At 51.5% G+C, this 19,164-nt stretch overlaps 2 protein-coding genes across 3 annotated transcripts in view; both read left to right on the top strand.

Annotated features, from left to right (window-relative positions):
• Window positions 1-167: 167 nt before the first annotated feature.
• JMJD6 (jumonji domain containing 6, arginine demethylase and lysine hydroxylase) lies at window positions 168-14,494 on the top strand. Of its 2 annotated transcripts, XM_003931693.4 has the most exons (7): window positions 169-456; window positions 988-1,376; window positions 2,932-3,218; window positions 5,146-5,281; window positions 6,573-6,711; window positions 8,164-8,291; window positions 10,618-14,494. In XM_003931693.4, exons 1-7 carry the CDS (start codon window positions 328-330, stop codon window positions 10,652-10,654), a joined length of 1,245 nt encoding a protein of 414 aa, XP_003931742.3. In that variant the 5' UTR covers window positions 169-327; the 3' UTR covers window positions 10,655-14,494. The 2 variants fall into 2 exon arrangements, with proteins under 2 accessions (XP_074245104.1, XP_003931742.3); XM_074389003.1 differs by lacking the exons at window positions 8,164-8,291; window positions 10,618-14,494 and adding an exon at window positions 5,718-5,811 and having other exon boundaries at window positions 168-456; window positions 6,573-6,705.
• Window positions 14,495-16,281: 1,787 nt separating this feature from the next.
• Window positions 16,282-19,164, top strand: part of MXRA7 (matrix remodeling associated 7) — a 31,603-nt gene continuing 28,720 nt past the window's right edge. Inside the window, exon 1 of the mRNA XM_039475804.2 lies at window positions 16,282-16,716. Within this exon, the coding sequence (XP_039331738.1) occupies window positions 16,360-16,716 (357 nt within the window). The 5' untranslated portion in view covers window positions 16,282-16,359. The remainder of the gene's footprint in view (window positions 16,717-19,164) is intronic.

The raw sequence follows: 19,164 nt of genomic DNA, 5'->3' as shown, positions 1-19,164 counted from the left end.
TACGGCGACGCGGCCGACGTGACCTTCCCAACATGGCGGAGCACCCCCTCCCCCTCCCCGCGTGTGAGGGCGGGCCCCAGAGCTGCCGAAACCAATGGCGGACCGCGAGAGGCGCGGGGGCGGGGAACACGGCGGCCGCTTGCCCAACCCGAGGCTCGGGAGGTGGCTGGGGAGTGAATTTTCTGGAAGGCGACTTTAAAGGCGCCGGGCCGGAGTGAAGGGCGTTGGAGTGCCTCCGTCTCCGCCGCCCGGGCCGGGAGGGGTGCGTTAGTGGCAGGAAGCGGGCTGCGCCGAGGTCGTAGCGGAACCAGCTGGTGACCCCGCAGGATGAACCACAAGAGCAAGAAGCGCATCCGCGAGGCCAAGCGGAGTGCGCGGCCGGAGCTCAAGGACTCGCTGGATTGGACCCGGCACAACTACTACGAGAGCTTCTCGCTGAGCCCGGCGGCCGTGGCGGTGAGCGGGGCGAGCGGGGTGGCCGGGCCGGGCATCAGCACCGCCAGCCGCTGCGCACTTTTCTCGGGGCCCGGGGCTGCCCTCGCTCCGAGCGCTGCACCCGGGAGCTCGGAGAGGCTCACCCGCACCCCGCGGAGTTTGGGGTCCCGGAGGCCCGGATTCCGGGCCGGGCCTCCTTCCTCCCGTGCTGTGGCCGCCCGCATGTCCGCCCCGGCCGACGACGGGAGTCCCATGCCTGTGGCACTCTCAACTAGAAGGCCGGTCATCCCCGACTCCTCTGGGCGGCGGGGCCCCAAGGGGACCTGGCTGTCAAGGCTCACGGGTGGGAGACACAAGTCCCCTCTTCTGATGGGGTGGCTCTAGGAACGACGTGGCCTCACGCACGCGCCCTCCCCTATTCCGGAGGAGCCAGATGAGAGTCAGCTTCCTTCGGTTGCCATTACTAATTGGCCTTGGGGACACCCTTATCTGCCACTGGACTTCTTTTTTATTTTGTTTTTTAACTGGAGAGGTCTTTTCTAATTCCTTCAGGATAACGTGGAAAGAGCAGACGCTTTACAACTGTCTGTGGAAGAGTTTGTGGAGCGGTATGAAAGACCTTACAAGCCCGTGGTTTTGTTGAACGCCCAAGAGGGCTGGTCTGCGCAGGAGAAGTGGACTCTGGAGCGCCTAAAAAGGAAATACCGGAACCAGAAGTTCAAGTGTGGTGAGGATAACGATGGTTACTCAGTGAAGATGAAGATGAAGTACTACATCGAGTACATGGAGAGCACTCGAGACGACAGCCCCCTCTACATCTTTGACAGCAGCTATGGCGAACACCCTAAAAGAAGGAAACTTTTGGAAGACTACAAGGTGCCCAAGTTTTTCACTGATGACCTTTTCCAGTATGCTGGGGAGAAGCGCAGGCCCCCTTACAGGTAAAGTATTCCGCCCCTACGTGGTTAAAACCTTACCTACAACAGCGTTTGTTCGCTGAGTTCAGTTGGTAATCTTTTTCCAAAACAGTGAGTTCTCCCTGGCTTCACGTTGAACTTACTTAGGGGCTCCTGAGGTCCTACTGTGGAGACTGAGTTAACTGGGGTGCTTGCCTGGGCATCAGAATTTCTGAAAGCTCCCCAGGTGACGAATGTGCAACTAAAGTTGAATCACTGATCCAGGCGTCCCCAAACTTTTTACAAAGGGGGCCAGTTCACTGTCCCTCAGACCGTTGGAGGGCCGCCACATAACGTGCTCCTCTCACTGACCACCAGTGAAAGAGGTGCCCCTTCCTGAAGTGCAGCTGGGGGCCGTAGTTTGGGGACGCCTGCAAGGGAAGTTTTAACAAAGGCTTACAAAGTCCAGCAGTAAACCACATCAGTGTTTTTTTGTTTGTTTTTGTTTTTGAGATGGAGTTTCCTTCTGTCTTCCGGGCTGGAGTATAGAGGCATGGAGTATCTTGGCTCACTGCAGCCTCTGCCTCCTGGGTTCAAGCAATCCTCCTGCCCCAGCCTCCTTAGTAGCTGGGATTACAGGTGCCCACCACTATACCCGGCTAATTTTTGTATTTTTAGTAGACAACGGGGTTTCACCATATTGGTCAGGCTAGTCTCGAACTCCTGACCTCAGGCCATCCACCCGCCTCCGCCTCCCAAAATGTTGGTATTACAGGCGTGAATCACTGTGCCTGGCTGATTTTTCTTGTTTTGGTAAGAATCAGTCCATAAACAATCCACTCAGTGTTTCTATGTACCAGCATTTATATAATCTTTGAAATAAAGATGATGTATCACGTAAAATTAAAACCTGGCCAGGTGTGGTGACTCAAACCTGTAATTCCAGCACTTTGGGCGGCTGAGGCAGGTTATCACTTCAGGCCAGGAGTTCGAGATCAGCCTGGCCAACGTGGTGAAACACCACCTTTACTAAAAATACAAAAATTAGCCAAGGGTGGTGGCAGGCACCTGTAATCCCATCTACTCAGGAGGCCGAGGCAGGAGAACTGTGTGAACCTGGGGAAGTGGAGGTTGCCATCAGCCAAGATAAGCCACTGCATTCTAGCCTGGGCAATAGAGCAAGACTCTCAAAAAAAAAAAAAACGGGGTGGGGGGGAACTAAACTAAAAACTTACTGTTTTTTTTGAGAATGGAGTTTTGTTCTTGTTGCCCAGGTTGGAGTGCAATTGTGCAATCTTGGCTCACCACAACCTCTGCCTCCCAGGTTCAAGTGATTCTCCTGCCTCAACCTCCCGAGTAGCTGCAATTACAGGCATGTACCACCACGTCCAGCTAATTTTGTATTTTTAGTGGAGACAGGGTTTCTCCATGTTGGTCAGGCTGGTCTCAAACTCCCGACCTCAGGTGATCTGCCTGCCTCCAGCCTCCCAGCGTGCTGGGATTATAGGCATGACCTACCAAGCCTGGCCAAACTTACTGTTTTGTATGGTATGTGTGTAACTAAATGATACTTTACGTCTTGGATATCTTCATTCTGTAGGTGGTTTGTGATGGGGCCACCACGCTCTGGAACTGGGATTCACATCGACCCCCTGGGAACCAGTGCCTGGAATGCCTTAGTTCAGGGCCACAAGCGCTGGTGCCTGTTTCCTACTAGTACTCCCAGGGAACTCATCAAGGTAACCCGAGAAGAAGGAGGGAACCAGCAAGACGAAGCTATTACCTGGTTTAATGTTATTTATCCCCGGACACAGCTTCCAACCTGGCCACCTGAATTCAAACCCCTGGAAATCTTACAAAAACCAGGAGAGACTGTCTTTGTGCCAGGTATAAATGAACTGGAAGAAAGTACATTCTTTTGATTTCAATGTTTTGTCATTTTGGAGCAGAACTGTTAGAAAGTGAGTCCCCAAAAATTTTGTGCATGCTGCCTGGTAGATGAACTGGTACCCACCTCTCACAGTAGCATGTAGCTACGGTGTGAAGTACTTTGGGAGCTCTTGTTCACATTTCATACAGCTATAAAACTCTTGATAAAGTGTATATAGACTGGGTGCAGTAGCTCACGCCTGTAATCAGCGCTTTGGGAGGCCTAGGTGAGCGGATCACTTGAGGTCAGGAGTTCAAGACCAGCCTGGCCAACACGGTGAAACCTTGTCTCTACTAATAATACAAAAATTAGCCAGGTGTGATGGCAGGCGTCTCTAATCCCAGCTACTCAGGAAGCTGAGGCGGGAGAATCACCTGAACCTGGGAGGCGGAGGTTGCAGTGAGCCGAGATCATGCCACTGCACTCCAGCCTGGGTGACAAAGCAGAACTCCATCTCAAAAACAAAAACAACACCATATGTAAAGATACAAGTTTTCTTTATTGTAGTCGTTACTTACTATCTTTGCATATGTGTACCAGCTTGTTTGTGTTTATGCAAATGGGGGTTTAATTCTTCTTTTTTTTTTTGAGACAGAGTCTCACTCTGTCATCAGGCTGGAGTGCAATGGGCGATCTCAGCTGACGGCAACCTCCAGCTCCTGAGTTCGCAAAATTCTTGGCTCACCACAACGTCCGCCTCCTGCGTTCAAGTGATTTTCCTGCCTCAGCCTCTCAAGTAGCTGGGACTGCAGGCACACGCCACCATGGCTGGCTAATTTTTGTATTTTTAGTAGAGACGGGGTTTCACCGTATTGGCCAGGATGGTCTCCATCTCTGGACCTCGTGATCTGCCACCTTGGTCTCCCAAAGTGCTGGGGTTACAGGCGTGAGCCACCGCACTCGGCCGTTTTTTTTTGTTTTTTTTGTTTTTTTGTTTTTTTTGTTTTTTTTTGAGACGAGTCTCACTCTGTCACCCACGCTGGAGTGCAATGGGTGATCTCAGCTGACTGCAACCTCCAGCTCCTGAGTTCACAAAATTCTTCTGTCTCAGCCTCTCCAATAGCTGGGATTAAAGGTGCACAACATCACACCCGGCTAATTTTTGTATTTTAGTAGAGATTGGAGTTTCACTGTGTTGCCCAGGCTGGTCTCAAACTCCTGACCTCAGGCTGTCCACCCGCCTCAGCCTTCCAAAGTGCTAGGATTACAGGCGTGAGCCACCCAGTATTACTGTCAGCTTCCTGCTTCTGGTCAGGGTTTAATTCTGTAAATTGAGTTGGAGATGTCACTGTGTTGCCCAGGCTGGCCGCCTGGGTTCAAGCAAGCCTCCCGCCTCAACCTCCCAAAGTGCTGGGATTATAGGTGTGAGCCACGAAGCCCAGCCTATATTGGGTTTTTGATACAGTATGGCACTGTCTGGGTTGAGTCAGGAAATCCCACACCAGACAACTGCACATTGGGAAGTGAATGGAAGTGAGTATTTAAAGTGGGTGTCCTCTTCCTAGACACTGAAGAACTTTATGCTTTTGCACTTTTGGTCACAGCTTTGGATTAACAGGAGTAAACAAACTTTTTCTGTAAAGGGCCAGAGAGTAAGTATTTTAGGCACTATAAGCCAGATTGTTAACAACTACTCAACTCTGCCCATGTAGCAGGAAAGCAGCCCTAGACAATATGTCAAGAGACATGCATAGCTGTGATCTGATAAAACTTTATTGACACAGACAAGCTGTTTGCAATCCCTGAGTCAGAAGGAATGTTTGCTACCCTGTATCATGTCTCTAGGCTCTCCCTTAGGGGTAGGAGTTCCCAGTTTCTGGTGTGTGTGACACAGTACTTGGGTATAGGATGAAACCTTATTTAACTTTATTTGTTGGATTTCAGGAGGCTGGTGGCATGTCGTCCTCAATCTCGACACTACTATCGCCATCACCCAAAATTTTGCCAGCAGCACCAACTTCCCTGTGGTATGGCACAAGACGGTAAGAGGGAGACCAAAGCTGTCAAGGAAATGGTATAGGTGAGAGTCATTTTTTCTTCTTTCTGCCTGGTTACAGTTTCTGCCCCAGAGATGAAATGGCTGCAGTGCCGTGTGCTGATCATAGACAGGCCTGGGGCGAGCGGGGGCTGCCGATCCTCTGGGTAGAGGAGAGAGGGACCAAGATCAGGTTGAGTCCTCAGGATATTTGCCGGCCTCAAGGTGGCAGGGCGAGACTCTGCATGTTGAATCCAAGCCACTCAGTCAAACATGATCATCGTTGGGATTGTTTCTCGTTTCATTTTGTTTTCTGTTTTTTTCAAAGCTAGTGCTACCTAAATAAATTACTTTATTTGGGTTTTATTTGGGTTGTTTCTTTTTCTTACCCAGAAGCATTATTCCCATTTGAACTTAATCCCTTCAGTTCTTGTGAGCGAGGTGACTGCCCTGGAGACTTAGCTCCTCTGTTTATCCACAGAACAGATACAGCACGGGCAGCGGCAGTGCACGCCACCCACAGCCACCCCGTGCCACTGTGTCCCAACCCTGACCTGGAGGGACCAGCTCTCGGGGTAAGAGAGGGATTCTGGCTTGTTCCATGCTCAGCCTCCCTGCTGAGAGGGCCAGTAAGGGTGGTGGCTTCTGTTCTCCCTGGACTCTTGGGCATCTGAGCCCACTTACCCCGCTCCGTGGGCCACTGCGTGCTGTGATTTGGTCACACTGCAGGCCTTATCATACAACAGGTCTTTTGCCACTGGTTACAGTGCCTGCCAGACGAGGTTCCTGAAGGGGAGGGCTGCTGCTCTGAAGTCCAGTTCTGTTTTACGATCCAAGTGAGGGGGGGGCATCTCTGTTATTTGACACTTCGTATTTCTTACAAACCTAATTGTTTCTACTCCTAGAAATAGGATCTAGCCAACCCAACTCCGATCATTATGTGCTGTGCTGTGGAAAGGAAAGGTTTTTCAAAAATCAGCTGGGAAAGGTTCAGGAAATAAGACTAGGAAGAGGAACCATTTCTCCCCAGGGAATAAAACTAAGACTGACTTAAGGAAAATTGTGCCTTGTGTGTTGGTGGCATGGCTGGCTCATTTGTGCAGGTGGTAGTAAATTGTGTGTAGTTAGTATGCAGTTTTCCTTGCACCATATTGGGCTTCTCTTGTTCCCAGCCTAGGGTTTTGTCCTCACCATTATACAGTACCGTTTCTGAACTGACACACCTGGTATTTCCAGGTGTTTCTGAGAGATACAGGTCTCAGCTCTCAGTGCGAGTCCTCGTGAGTGGGTATTGTTCTCTGTCAGTACACTGAGAACAACACTTCTTGCCTCTCAGGATCTTGAAGCAAGAGCACCCCGAGTTGGCAGTCCTGGCAGACTCGGTTGACCTTCAGGAGTCCACAGGGATAGCCTCCGACAGCTCCAGCGACTCTTCCAGCTCCTCCAGCTCCAGTTCTTCAGACTCCGACTCAGAGGTGAGGCCTTGCTCTCTGGCTGGCTTCTGGAGCCTCCAGGGCTCATGTCACTCAGCTACACCAGGTGTGACTCTTCCTCCTCCTATCCAGAAGGAGAAGCGCACGAAAGTTTTTCCACCTTGTTCTAAGGGTTTTGGTTGTCACCATTCCTGCCGAGTAGTGTATCTTGTCCACGTTACAGCTTTGCACATGCGCATGAATTGTTAAAATAGCCTCAAGCGGCATCAGGTATTTGGGGATTTAGTGAAGTAAATGGCTTAAGATCAAGCAGCAGTGTCAGGATTCAAACGTCCTTCTGGAGGCTTTCCCCCGTGGATGGTAAATAGTAAGCCTAGAAATTCTGCAAATCCAGTGACCTTAAACTTGAAGCTGACATTAATACTGGGTGAAAGGGCCCTGCACCTTTAACAGGTGAAATTTCCATCTCAGCCTGACACGGTGGCTCACGCCTGTCATCCCAACACTTTGGGAGGCCAAAGCAAATAGATTACTTGAGATCGGGAGTTCAAACCAGCCTGGCCAAATGACGAAATCCCATCTCTACTAAAATTATAAAAATTAGCCGGGCATGGTGGTGCACACCTCTAATCCCAGCTACTCAGGAGGCTGAGACACAACAATCTCTTGAACCCAGAAGGCAAAGGCTACAGTGAGAAAGCACCACAGCCCTCCAGCTTGGGCAGCAGAGTGCAACTTTGTCTCAAAAAAAAAAAAAATCTGTCTTTTCACCCAGTCTGCTGATTTAGTCCTCTCTCGTTGGGCAGGAAGGGGCTCTGGGAATGTTCAGTGCTGTATCAACTTCCTTTCATGCATCAGGCTCTGTTGGTAAAGTGAAATCTCATAATGCAATTTCAGAATGCTGACTAAACTATTTTTACAGTAGGTATCTCTCGGTTTTATTTTGTTTTGTTTTGTTTTTTTGAGATGAAGTCTTGCTGGTGTTCCCCAGGCTGGAGTGCAATGGCACGATCCCAGCTTCTGTTCTCCTGCCTCATCCTCCCGAGTAGCTGGGACTACAGGCATGCACCATGACACCTGGCTAATTTTGTATTTTTAGTAGAGACAGGGTTTCTCCATGTTGGCCAGGCTGGTCTCCAACTCCCAACCTCAGGTGATCTGGCCGCCTCAGCCTCCCAAAGTGCTGGGATTACAGGTGTGAGAGCCAATGCACCCGGCCCAGCAGTGGGTATCTTACTCAAACAAATAACTGCACCATTAGGAGAACAGTGGAGGAGGGACACTTGCATTGAGGGAAGTTTGAAATTCTTAGGGAGCCAGGAACATCGGAGGAGGTAGCTATGAAGGCTGCGCTGTGGAGCTGTCGTAATGACAGCTTTGCATCTGGGAGAAAGTGACCGATACCTGTGCTGTCTCCCAAGGGCAGAGGTTTGTTTAACGAGGAAGTGGATTGCGTCCAGGCTGACTGCTTGTTTTGTCTCCTCCCGTGTGCAGTGCGAGTCTGGATCCGAGGGGGATGGGACGGTGCACCGCAGAAAGAAGAGGAGGACGTGCAGCATGGTGGGGAACGGGGACGCCACCTCCCAGGATGACTGTGTCAGCAAAGAGCGCAGCTCCTCCAGGTGACCGAGCAAGGCTGCTGTCTGTGTGGAAGGACACGCGGCGAGGGCAGGGCCTGGGGAGGGTGGCCTGTCCTGTCCTGCAGACGAGGGGAGGCCTGACAGCCTGAGAATGAGGACGCCTTCGGCACGGGGACCCGTTCACTTAACGTTTGCTCCCGTAGCTTTCCCTCTGCTACCGATGCAGATGAACGCACTTGTTTTACTCAGAAAGGCAAGAGAATGTGAATGGTGCCAAGAAAACCCCTTACGTTATTTAATAAAAATTGAATCCATTTTATATCTTGGAAATGTTTTCCTTTGAGAATGCCAGAACATTCCCTCCTTGCCCTTCTCCTCATGGCGGTCTTGGGGGAAAGCTGCGACTGCTGCTGTGCATCCTTGACTTCGGAATTGTAGTCCTAGCAGTGCAGGGACGGCCCTTGAAAAAGTCACCCGGCATTTTCTGCAGAACTGGAGGCACAGCGGCCTCAGTTTGCCATTGCTGCTTGAGTGCTCAGCCAAAAGCAGACAGCAGCAGAGAACTCTTGATTTATCAAATCTTCCTTTTTTTTTCTTTTTGAGACAGAGTCTTGCTTTGTTGCCCATGCTGGAATGCAGTGGTGTGACCATGTGCACTGCAGCCTCAACCTTCCAAGCTCAAGCAGTCCTCTTGCCTCACCCTCCCAAGTAGCTGGGACTACAGACTCACCCCACCACACCCAGCTAATTTTTATTTTGAGACGGAGTCTCGCACTGTCCCCCAGGCTAGAATGCAGTGACGTGATCTCAGCTCACTGCAACCTCCGCCTCCCAGGTTCAAGCAATTCTCCTGCCTTAGCCTCCTGAGTAGCTGGGTTGACAGGCATGCGCCACCATGCCCAGCTGATTTTTTTGTATTTTTAGTAGAGACAGGGTTTCACCACGTTGGTCAGGCTGGTCTCAAATTCTTGACCTCGTGATTGGCCTGCCTTGGCCTCCCAAAGTGCTGGGATTATAGGTGTGAGCCACTGTGCCCAGCCAGCTAATTTTTATTATTATTAATTTTAGTACTAACGAAATCTGTGTTGCCCAGGCTGGTCTTGAACTCCTCATGCCAAGTGATCCCCCCACCGCAGCCTCCCAAAGCAGTAGGATTATTACAGGCATGAGCCATCTCTCCTAGCTTTTATAAAAACTTAACCATGTCTTCAAGTAAAGATTGGATGTAAATAAGATTTACAGTGGTAGTGTCCAGCACATCAGTAAGGTAATCTATTTGCAAGCACCTGGGCATGTAATGGGCTCATAATGAAATTTGTTCACTCTGTGCATTGGTCTAGGGTCTTTAAATGCCACAGGTCTTTGCTTGATGTGCTTGAAGTGTTAAGAGAGATCGTTGGAAAATAGTAAAATACCGAAGTTGAAACTGGGCGTGGTAGCTCACGCCTGTAATCCCAGCATTTTGGGAGGACAAGGCAAGAGGATCGCTTGAGCCCAGGAGTTCAAGACCAGCTTGGGGAATATAGTGATACCCTGTCTCTTAAAAAAAAAAAAAAATAGTTTTTCTTTAATACTGACGTTCACAGGATTTTAAATCTCTGAAGCTCTTGACTGCTGAAGGTGACATTTCTGTTACGTTCTATTACGTTCTGTCTCCCAGCAGCTGAGTCTTTTTTTTTTTTTTTTTTTGAGACGGAGTTTCACTCTTGTTACCCAGGCTGGAGTGCAATGGTGCGATCTCAGCTCACCACAACCTCTGCCTCCTGGGTTCAAGCAATTCTCCTGCCTCAGCCTCCTGAGTAGCTGGGATTACAGGCACGCGCCACCACGCCCAGCTAATTTTTTGCATTTTTAGTAGAAACGGAGTTTCACCATGTTGACCAGGATGGTCTCGATCTCCTGACCTCGTGATCCACCCGCCTCGGCCTCCCAAAGTGCTGGGATTACAGGCATGAGCCACCACACCCGGCACAGCTGAGTCTTTTTAAAATGCACTGGGGAAGCGCAGGACCCACAGCCCCTGCTATCGTATATTCTCCATTCTCTGTGGTTTAGCTGAAATTCCATGAGGAAATTCAAGTGACTTACTCAGGTGAATTTATCAAACCTGAATGTGCATTTCTCAACCCCAGTCCTTTCACAGCCATACTTAGACTCTTCTTGCCCTTTTAAGTTGTTTCTGTTATTATAGATTTATATCTGCGCTTGATCCGTGACTTTGTAATTTGTAAGAAAGCTTTGGAGGAAGCCCTGCCATGACTTCCACGTGGAGTCCCTGGGGTCCTGCTTTTAACATTGCCTTCCAGCTTTGCATGGAAGCTTCTGCTGTCTACGTGCTGATTACAGGCAGTTGTACTTTCCTTGGCAGGATTAGGGACACTTGTGGAGGCCGGGCTCACCCCTGAGCAGATAAAGAGACTCTCCCTGAGGTGGCTTCATCGTAAGCTTTTGGCAGCCACCCAACTCAGTTCTCGCGTCTTCTGCTCCTACCTTCTCTGTCTTCTTTGAATTTGGAAATTCCTTCCCTGGTCCAAGCTCCTATCTTCGATCAGATGCTGTTTTTACTGCTTCCTAAGGATAGATTTTCAAGAAGTTTAACAGCTCAGCCAGCTCAGTGAAACCCAAGCTAATGTGGTGTTGGGTAAGAAGGTTCTGTGCCGTCTCACTGAAAACTGAGCCAGTCAACTGCAAGGCTGGCGGGGTGTGATCCTTGTAACGTCTTGTTGTATCTGTTACCCCACGGATGTCGGTAAGGAGCTTCCACAGAGCCAGCTGTGTACCGCAGAGACACTGAGCATGGTGAGTGGACTTTGATCTGTGTGTGAGCCAGTTGTGTCGGAGAGACTCGGAGTCCACGCTCCTTCTGGTATGTCGCCGTCAGTCCACAGATGCATTCAGTGGCAGTGACCAGCACCATCACCCACCGCTCAGTCTGTCTGAGGGTTCCTCACCTTTTCCTCCACCATCACAGAGACTGTAACATTTGAGGGGTGTTTGTGTGTATTTTTTGGGTGGTGATACATTGGGTTTTTTGTTTGCATAGAGTGGGGACGGTGTTCAGTGTGTTCTTAACCACAGAACTTAAATTATGAATAGGCTCATTCTTCCCCACCACAGGATCCGTCAGAAGCGCTCACTGTGCGAGGTACTCTGAGATTAGTGTTCCCCATTTGTTTGACCTGCAGACACTAAGTGTTACACACAGGAAGTGAATTCAGAGATGCCTCTAGTCTTTGGAATCTTGATACTTCTAAATAACTGGTACGACTATTTGGGGATTGACCAGCAGATGCCATCTCTTGCCCTCTTGATTCACTGCTTGCCTTAATTTGTTCCTAAATTCCAACTATACTTAAATAAAAAATAAGAGGGGTTTGTGAAGGCTGTGGTGCCCACTGGGAAGCACTGCCTGGGCTGGAGTATTGGAGGCATTCGCAGACAGGAGGGGAGGAGCTCTCGCTGCAGTATTCCACGGGCACGGACGGAGGCTGTGTGTGGATGCGTTAGGATTGTGTGCTGTTGCCTCTCAAAATACCCACTAGAAACGGGTATAACCGGGAGAATACAGGCTCTGCCCACTGTTCACTTATTAACAGATTGTCGTTTCCTGACATTGGGTCATGTGGCTTTAGAAGCCTGGTTCCCTCTTTTTGTCTTAGTTCAATTTTCTGCGTCCTAAAATGCCAACCCCAGTATGTGGCTGGGTAGACAGAACTGTGCTGCCTGCCTGCCATGGGGGCTGTTCTCCCTCCTTATCCCCGCGCCCGAAGCTCCCTTAGTTACGTGGTGGGCACAGGATGTGTTTGGGTGTGAGTGAAGTCAAACCCTGAATATAAAATCTCTTGGTAGTAATAGCTGAGTGGTGTTGCTCCTTCTGCTTTTTGAAAAGGCTTTTCTTGCCATCTTCAAAAAGCTTTCTTTTTCCCAGCATTGCTCCTATGCTGCCATACTTGGCCTTTTTCTTTACTTCCTCTCAATTTTGTATCAACGACTCTTCTCTAAACTTCAGTTCAAAATTAAAAACAGCCCCAAAAAGGCTCTTTGCCACCAGGGGGCAAGGTGGAACACGTTGTCAGTAGTCTGGATAGTGGAGCAGAAATTGTGAATTTTAAAAATCAGCCACCCAGGCCAGGTACAGTGGTTCACGCCTTAATCCCAGCACTTTGGGAGGTTGAGGCAGGGGGATCACTTGAGTCCAGGAGTTGGAGACCAGTCTGGGCAACATAGTGAGATTCCATCTCTCAAAAAAATAATAATTTAGAAAATAAAGATTAGCCACCCGGTCTTCCTTTTCCAGATGCTAAAGGTGATTCCTGTTTGATAACAGTATCCAGAAATGAGGGGAGTAACACATCTGATAGGCCGAAGTCAGCTCTCCTGAAGGTGTCTGGAGAGTAAGGAGTATGTGCTTCTGTGACATGCTTTGTTCGTTCCTGCCAGGCCAGGGATACAGCAGTCCTTCCCCGCAACCCCCTTACTGTCACTGTGGGCCAGCCAGGCTCATTGTTACGTAAGCACAGCAGAGGCGAGGTGGAGCAGCCGCGTGTGAGAAAGGACTGGAGCCGTGGCGGGTGGTCAGTGTAGAGTAGGAAGCGTGGGTACCCAGAGGCCACCTGTTGAGATGTTAACTCTTCTTCCCATCTGGCATGAGCTATCCATTGGACGGTGCCAACAACAGTGAAGTGAAGGAGATAACGTTAGATGATTTTCAGGGATGATTCTCCAAGATGACAGCAAATCTTAAAACCAAAGAGCTGGTCCTGGAAGAAGGGATCTTGGATTGTTAACTTCTGATGGAAGGAGCAGGGTGGGAGAGACGTGAGTGGGGGATCTAGAACATCAGGAGGGCCTGGCTGTCTCTGCGAATGAGGCTTCACCATCAGCTTGAAGAATCCATGCTATATACATGTGCCTCTGCAGTTAGTGGTGCTGAGATGTTTAGGGTGACATCTTGAGGGGAGAGCCACTAAAAAGAGGGGCATTATTCACATTTTGCTGTATTCTTGCAGCTGTCCATGTCTTAATAATTCAAGCGTGGAGCCAATGTTTGAGGGCCAGGCACTGCTCTGGGTGCTGGAGATGTGGTGACAAGCCCAGGTCCCTGACAAGCTCCACAAGCTTACTGGACAGTGGCTGTGCAGCTGTTCACAAGGCCGCTGGGGAGGGTGGGTGGACCTGTGCCTGTGCCTTTCCACAACCAGAAAAGGCAGCGCACACCTTATTAAATGCAGGTGCACCAGGTCTACGTGCAGGAGTGTGATTCACATCGCTGTGTACTTAAGGTAGAAACAGTTTCTTCATAAGGTAGCAAAACTAAGGATCCGTGGGCAGCTTGCTGGTGCAGGCGCTTTACAGACTTACTAGAGACTCAGCCTTGGATTTAGGACATTAGACAAGAGTATCGGATGGAACAAAATTTTTGCAGTAAATGTAAAATATGCTGTGTAGGAGGCAGGCATATAAGGATGCCCCAGCTGTAGATTCTTTAGATTGTCTATAGTATTTCCATGAGTAAGTTGTTTTTGATGCGTGTGCTGGTACTGCTGGTGGATTTGAAGTAGAGTCTGGTAGCGGCTTCCACTGTGCCCTCTCACTAGCTTATGTCAAGATGACTAGATGAACTTGCACCCCAGTCAGTGGCTCTCAACTTTGTCTCATTATTAGTTCAGAAATTTTGGCCAGGTGCTGTAGCTCACCCCTGTAATCTCAGCAATTTGGGAGGCCAGGGCGGGTGGATCACTTGAGGTCAGGAGTTCAATACCAGCCTGGCCAACATGATGAAACTCTTCTCTACTAAAAATACAAAAACTAGCCAGGTGTGGTAGCGCGCACCTGTAATCCAAGCTACTTGGGAGTCTGAGGCAGGAGAATCACTTGAACCCGGGAGGCCGAGGTTGCAGTGAGCTGAGATCGCACCACTGCACTCCAGCCTGGGCAACAGAGCGAGACTCTGTCTAAAAAAAGAAAAAAAAAATGACATCTAAGCCCCACTGAGCTTCCCGGGAGGAGAGCTAGCCCAGGCAGCTGTCTCCACGTTGACTGGATGCTGTGGAGGAGCTGGGACTGTTATGTTCCCACTTGTGCATCCTGGAGGCGTCAGAACACTGAGCAGTCTCCTAGTTCTGTGTCCGTCTAGCCATGGGGTCTGCAATGAAATGCCTGCGGATCTGCCATTGGGTTGGTATTTTTAACTTTCACTTGGGTGAAACTTGTTCATCATTTTAAATAAAGCAACGTGATTTGGAGTTGTGTTTTTAGCATTGTTTTGTCTTTTTCTTTCCTACTCATTTGAAAGTCAATAGAATGTAGTTTGTCAGCAGAACAGGACCTTTTAAAAAGGTATTTATACTTTAAAACAATGGGATAGGGCACAAAATGAAGGCCCTGGGCCAGAAGCAGTGATGCACACCTGTAATGCCAGCTGCCCAAGAGGCTGAGGCAGGAGGATAACTTGAGCCCAGGATTTTGAGGCTGCAGAGAGCTACCATAATGCCTGTGAATAGCCACTGCACTCCAGCCTGGGCAACATAGTGAGACCCTGTCCCTTTAAAAAAAAGAAAAGAAAAAATTTTACACTGGCTGAAAGTTCCACAGTGGTCAAAAGGTAGTCGCCCATAGATAAAGCCTATTCCACATCTTATAGTTCCGGGGCTCTTTTCATCAACCACTACTAAAAGGCCCTCTTAATTCAGCTCTCCCTGTTGCTGGGGGGGGTGTTGTTTGGGTATCGTTCATTTAAAAAGAAGCACTCCAGGCCTGGCGCGGTGGCTCAAGCCTGTAATCCCAGCACTTTGGGAGGCCGAGGCGGGTGGATCACGAGGTCAACAGATCGAGACCATCCTGGTCAACATGGTGAAACCCCGTCTCTACTAAAAATACAAAAAATTAGCTGGGCGTGGTGGCGCATGCCTGTAATCCCAGCTACTTAGGAGGCTGAGGCAGGAGAATTGCCTGAACCCAGGAGGTGGAGGTTGCGGTGAGCCGAGATCGCGCCATTGCATTCCAGCCTGGGTAACAAAAGTGAAACTCCGTCTCAAAAAAAATAAATAAATAAAAAAGCACTCCATCTAACATCGTGGTTTATATCACACATCAGCTTAGGCACTGTAATTTCCCCCCCCCCCCCCCCAAAAAAAGAAAAGTATTAAATGCATCCTAAGCAAAAGCTGGAACTGTGTTTCTTTAACATTGGGCCTTAAGTTTGGCTTGGTACCTGGCATGACCCTCCTGTGTTTATTAAAAATAACTGAAGAGTGGGGTGGGGAGTGGTAGGAAAATTCGCTTTTGGTTACAACATTTTTATCTCAAAATCCAGTGTTCAGTAACAGGCCAGGGAGGATCTGGAGAAACAAAAACAATGGCCTTCATTTCCTTCATGGCACCCTCCCACCCTGCAGGCATTCTGGAATTGTGCAAAGAATGTCCGGTAAGAGGGACGGCGTTGACCAAAGACCTGCAGCTGAATTTCAGGTCTAGGGGCCGGGAGCAGCGTTACCAGGATGCCTGTGTTGAAGGCTGCTGGCCTCAGCCCCGGAGGCGCATTCTTGGGCCAGGATCTGGAGATGTCCTCTATGAAAATGCATCAAGGCAACCCTAAGGATTGAAAACAACTACTGACATGCCCATAAAACGGCAGTGTTTGAACGTAATCCGGCTTTATGGTTGCTTTTTGTTGTTTTTCAAGTCAATCCAGGCCGTCGTTTCCATGAACCTTCCCGGGTCTACTTTTCTCTCTGCATTCCCCAGCTAGCACGTATATTTCCAAAATGCTCTAAGCTGAACTGCTGTACCAAGGCGAAAAGATGACAACCTAAGGGCACCTGATAACAGTTTTTCACATTGAACCTGGGCTCAGTTAAATAGTGCCTCAAAGCGTCAAGGCTGCCCAGGCCTGGCAGGGATTGGCCCTCCTGTGCCTCCCAGGGAGAGGGTCAGGGTTCTGCCCCGCCACATCCCCGCCCCCAGCCTGTGCGTCACCCCCGGGGCCGGAGGATGCCAGGGGCGGGGTGCTGGCGACGGGGGCTCCGCCCCGGGGCGGGGCGCGGCGGCGGGGCGCGGCGGGCTCCCTCGGGGTCCCGGCGGGCAGGCACTCGGCGGCGGCGGCGGCGCGATGGAGGCGCCAGCCGAGCTGCTGGCCGCGCTGCCTGCGCTGGCCACGGCGCTGGCCCTGCTGCTCGCCTGGCTGCTGGTGCGGCGTGGGGCGGCCGCGACTCCGGAGCCCGCACCCCAGGTCGAAGCCACCGGGGCCCCGGCGTTGTCCAGCCCCTGCGCCCCTGAGTCGGCGGCCGCGCCCGCGGAGCCGGAGGAGCCCGGGGAGCCCGCGGGGCCGGGGGAGCCTGCGGGGCCAGCGGAGCCCGCGGAGCCCGCGGGGCTGGGGAAGCCTGCGGGGCCGGGGGAGCCCGAAGGGCCGGGGAAGCCCACAGCGGCGCCGGCGGAGGCGGAGGAGCAGGCGGCGGAGGCGAGGCAGGTACGCACCGGGGGGCCCCCGCGCCGCCCTCCCCACCCCCGGGGCTCCGGCCGCTGCTGCCGATCCCCGCCGAGCCAGGGAGCGAGCGGGGCCGCAGCCTCCAGGCCATGCTGCTCTCGGGAAGCGCAGAGCCCCTGGCCCGCAGGAAATCAGGTCCCGCGGTGCTAAGCCTCAGCCCCGAAAACTCACCGCCCTCCCCCAGAAAGTGTGGCGAGGGCCGAGCCGGAAGGAGTTTGTTGGGGCGTCTCACTCTCCCCTCCCCTCGCCTCCCCCCAGCCCGGGGCATGCTCCGCAGCTGCTGGCTCCCAGGCCTCGGGACTTGGAATTTTGCTCCACACCCACCTCTGACCCCTCCCGCCCACCGGTTCCCAAATGCACGTGCTTGTGGCTTATTTCGAGGGCTGCCATGAGAGTTACATTGATGTTGAAAAAGTAGTACTTGGGGGTGAGGGAGGAAAGCTGGCTTTTCTTTTTCAGTCAATGTGAACTCCAGATTTGAGGCAGTGCTGTGGCGTTTTGTGAAGCCCGTAGGCTGGGACTGAAAGAAAAGGCACCCGACCCCGGCAGTGCTTTTCCTTGTCGTTTTCAAGCTGCACGTCTGTCTCCTCCTAACACCCTACTACCCCCACCCCCCGGGTGGTAGGGAAGCCCGGCCTGGAGGGAGTGAAGCTGCGGGATAAAGCCCTCCTGGAGCAGCAATAAGCACCCCAAAGCTCCCTCCCTGCCTCTGCCCCGGCCTCCCGCCTGCCGTCCATCAGCTCGGCCCTGGCCACCCTGTCCTGCCTGGGGATATCAGGAGAGGAGTCGGATTTCCCTCATCCACTCATCCCAGTCCCTGCACTCTAGACTGGAAACCTATGTGCCCATGTTCCCAGGAGTTCACCGCGCTTGGCTGGTCCAAGCCACCGACAGGGTCTCCAGTCGGATTGTAATCCCTTATTCTTACCCCTGAGCGCCTTTTCTTGGAAGGGAGGAGAGCCGGGCTGCTTTGTCAGCGTGTCTGCATGCCCACTCTGACCTGTGCTGGACACAGTGGTTTACCCTGGAAAGAAGCCCTTCGGGGGAGGAGGAGGCAGCCCAGCTGTGCTCAGAGGCATTTCTGTTTGCTGTGTAAGTGCGCCAGACCCCCTCTGAGCAGGCGCTTTGCTTGACAAGTGGGTGACTAATTGTGTCATTAGAGAGGACTCTAACCCAGCCCATTTAATGGGATGGAGGTGGGGCAGGCCCTGCGGTTCTTGCTTGGGGTGGGCTCGCAGACCTCACTGGGTGATGGTGGAGGGGGGTGGGTTTGGACATGTGCTGATCTTTTGTGTTTGCTCCCTTATTTGGGATTCCTGCCTCCATCGAGGTCTCGTGGGAGCAGGAGAGGCCTATAGACAGTTCTGGAGCGGTTCTGCAGCCTCAGTCAGCCCTGGCCTTGCAGGGCTTTGTCACCCACACCAGGCTCTGGACTGAAGTGCAAAATGTCCTTTAGCGGCGCCCTATCAGATCTCAGTCCTGTGGAGTAGGGCGCTTAAAGAACTTTCTACAAGGCCTTTGGGCTCTCAGCATATATGATACCTACGGGAATAGGTTCAGTGGTGCTTAAATAGGGGCCCTCGAATAATTTGCCTGTCTCTGGGTGAATGCACGAACTCTCAGGCTGAATGGGTGCTCTGAAGGACAAGGCAGTACGGAGGTTCGCGCCAGGCAGCCCCCTTGACATAGGAGCCAGTGAGGATGACTTGAGGCTTGTGTCTGTCCTCCCAGTAAGGCACTCTCCGGAGAGAACCCACCCGACAGGAGAATTCAGTTGAAGTCAGTGCCCTTCTGCTTTGGGCCCTCCCGAGCTGGCCAAAGCTCCCAAAACCCCTGCGTGCAAACATTAAGCCAGGTGCTGTGGGGACACAGATACTGTGTCATTCATCCCACCCACTCCCAGTGGTGGCATTAACCTAAGAAGCCGCTTAGAAATTGTCTTGATGAGCTTTAAGTCAGTGACAAGCAAAAAAAAAAAAAAAAAAGGAGAAAGGAAAAAAAAATTGTCTTGAAGTGGACTCCAGCGTTTCTAAGGGCTTTCAGTGCTTTCTTCTGATAATCACACTGCTGGAGCTTGGAGGATGGGGGCGGGAGGAAGGGAGGAGAGTTCCCCTGGGGAAGATAACTCAAATCGGGGTTGGGAAGTGGGCCGATGCCCTCTGCCAGCCTCCTCCCACCCTCCCTACTCGAGCCCCACTACCAGCAAGGGAGGAGGGCAACTCCACTGCTGTTAGCTGGGAAGTCACTGCCCTGGGGAGCAGCGCTTAACTCACCTCTCCCCTCCCTCTTCGTTTTCCATTAACTGCTTCCTTTCTAATCCAGTCCTCTCCCTTCCCAAGGAGGCCTGGGTAGGCTGGGGCAGCTGCTGCCTCTGACTACAAAGCTGATTATTGAGAAGGATCTCTCACCCCAGGAAGCAGCCTTCAGCTG

This window comes from Saimiri boliviensis, chromosome 17 (genome assembly GCF_048565385.1).
Source record: "Saimiri boliviensis isolate mSaiBol1 chromosome 17, mSaiBol1.pri, whole genome shotgun sequence".
NCBI lineage: Eukaryota > Metazoa > Chordata > Mammalia > Primates > Cebidae > Saimiri > Saimiri boliviensis.
Note: the sequence above shows the minus strand (reverse complement) of the source record. Positions and strands in the feature narration are given on the sequence as shown.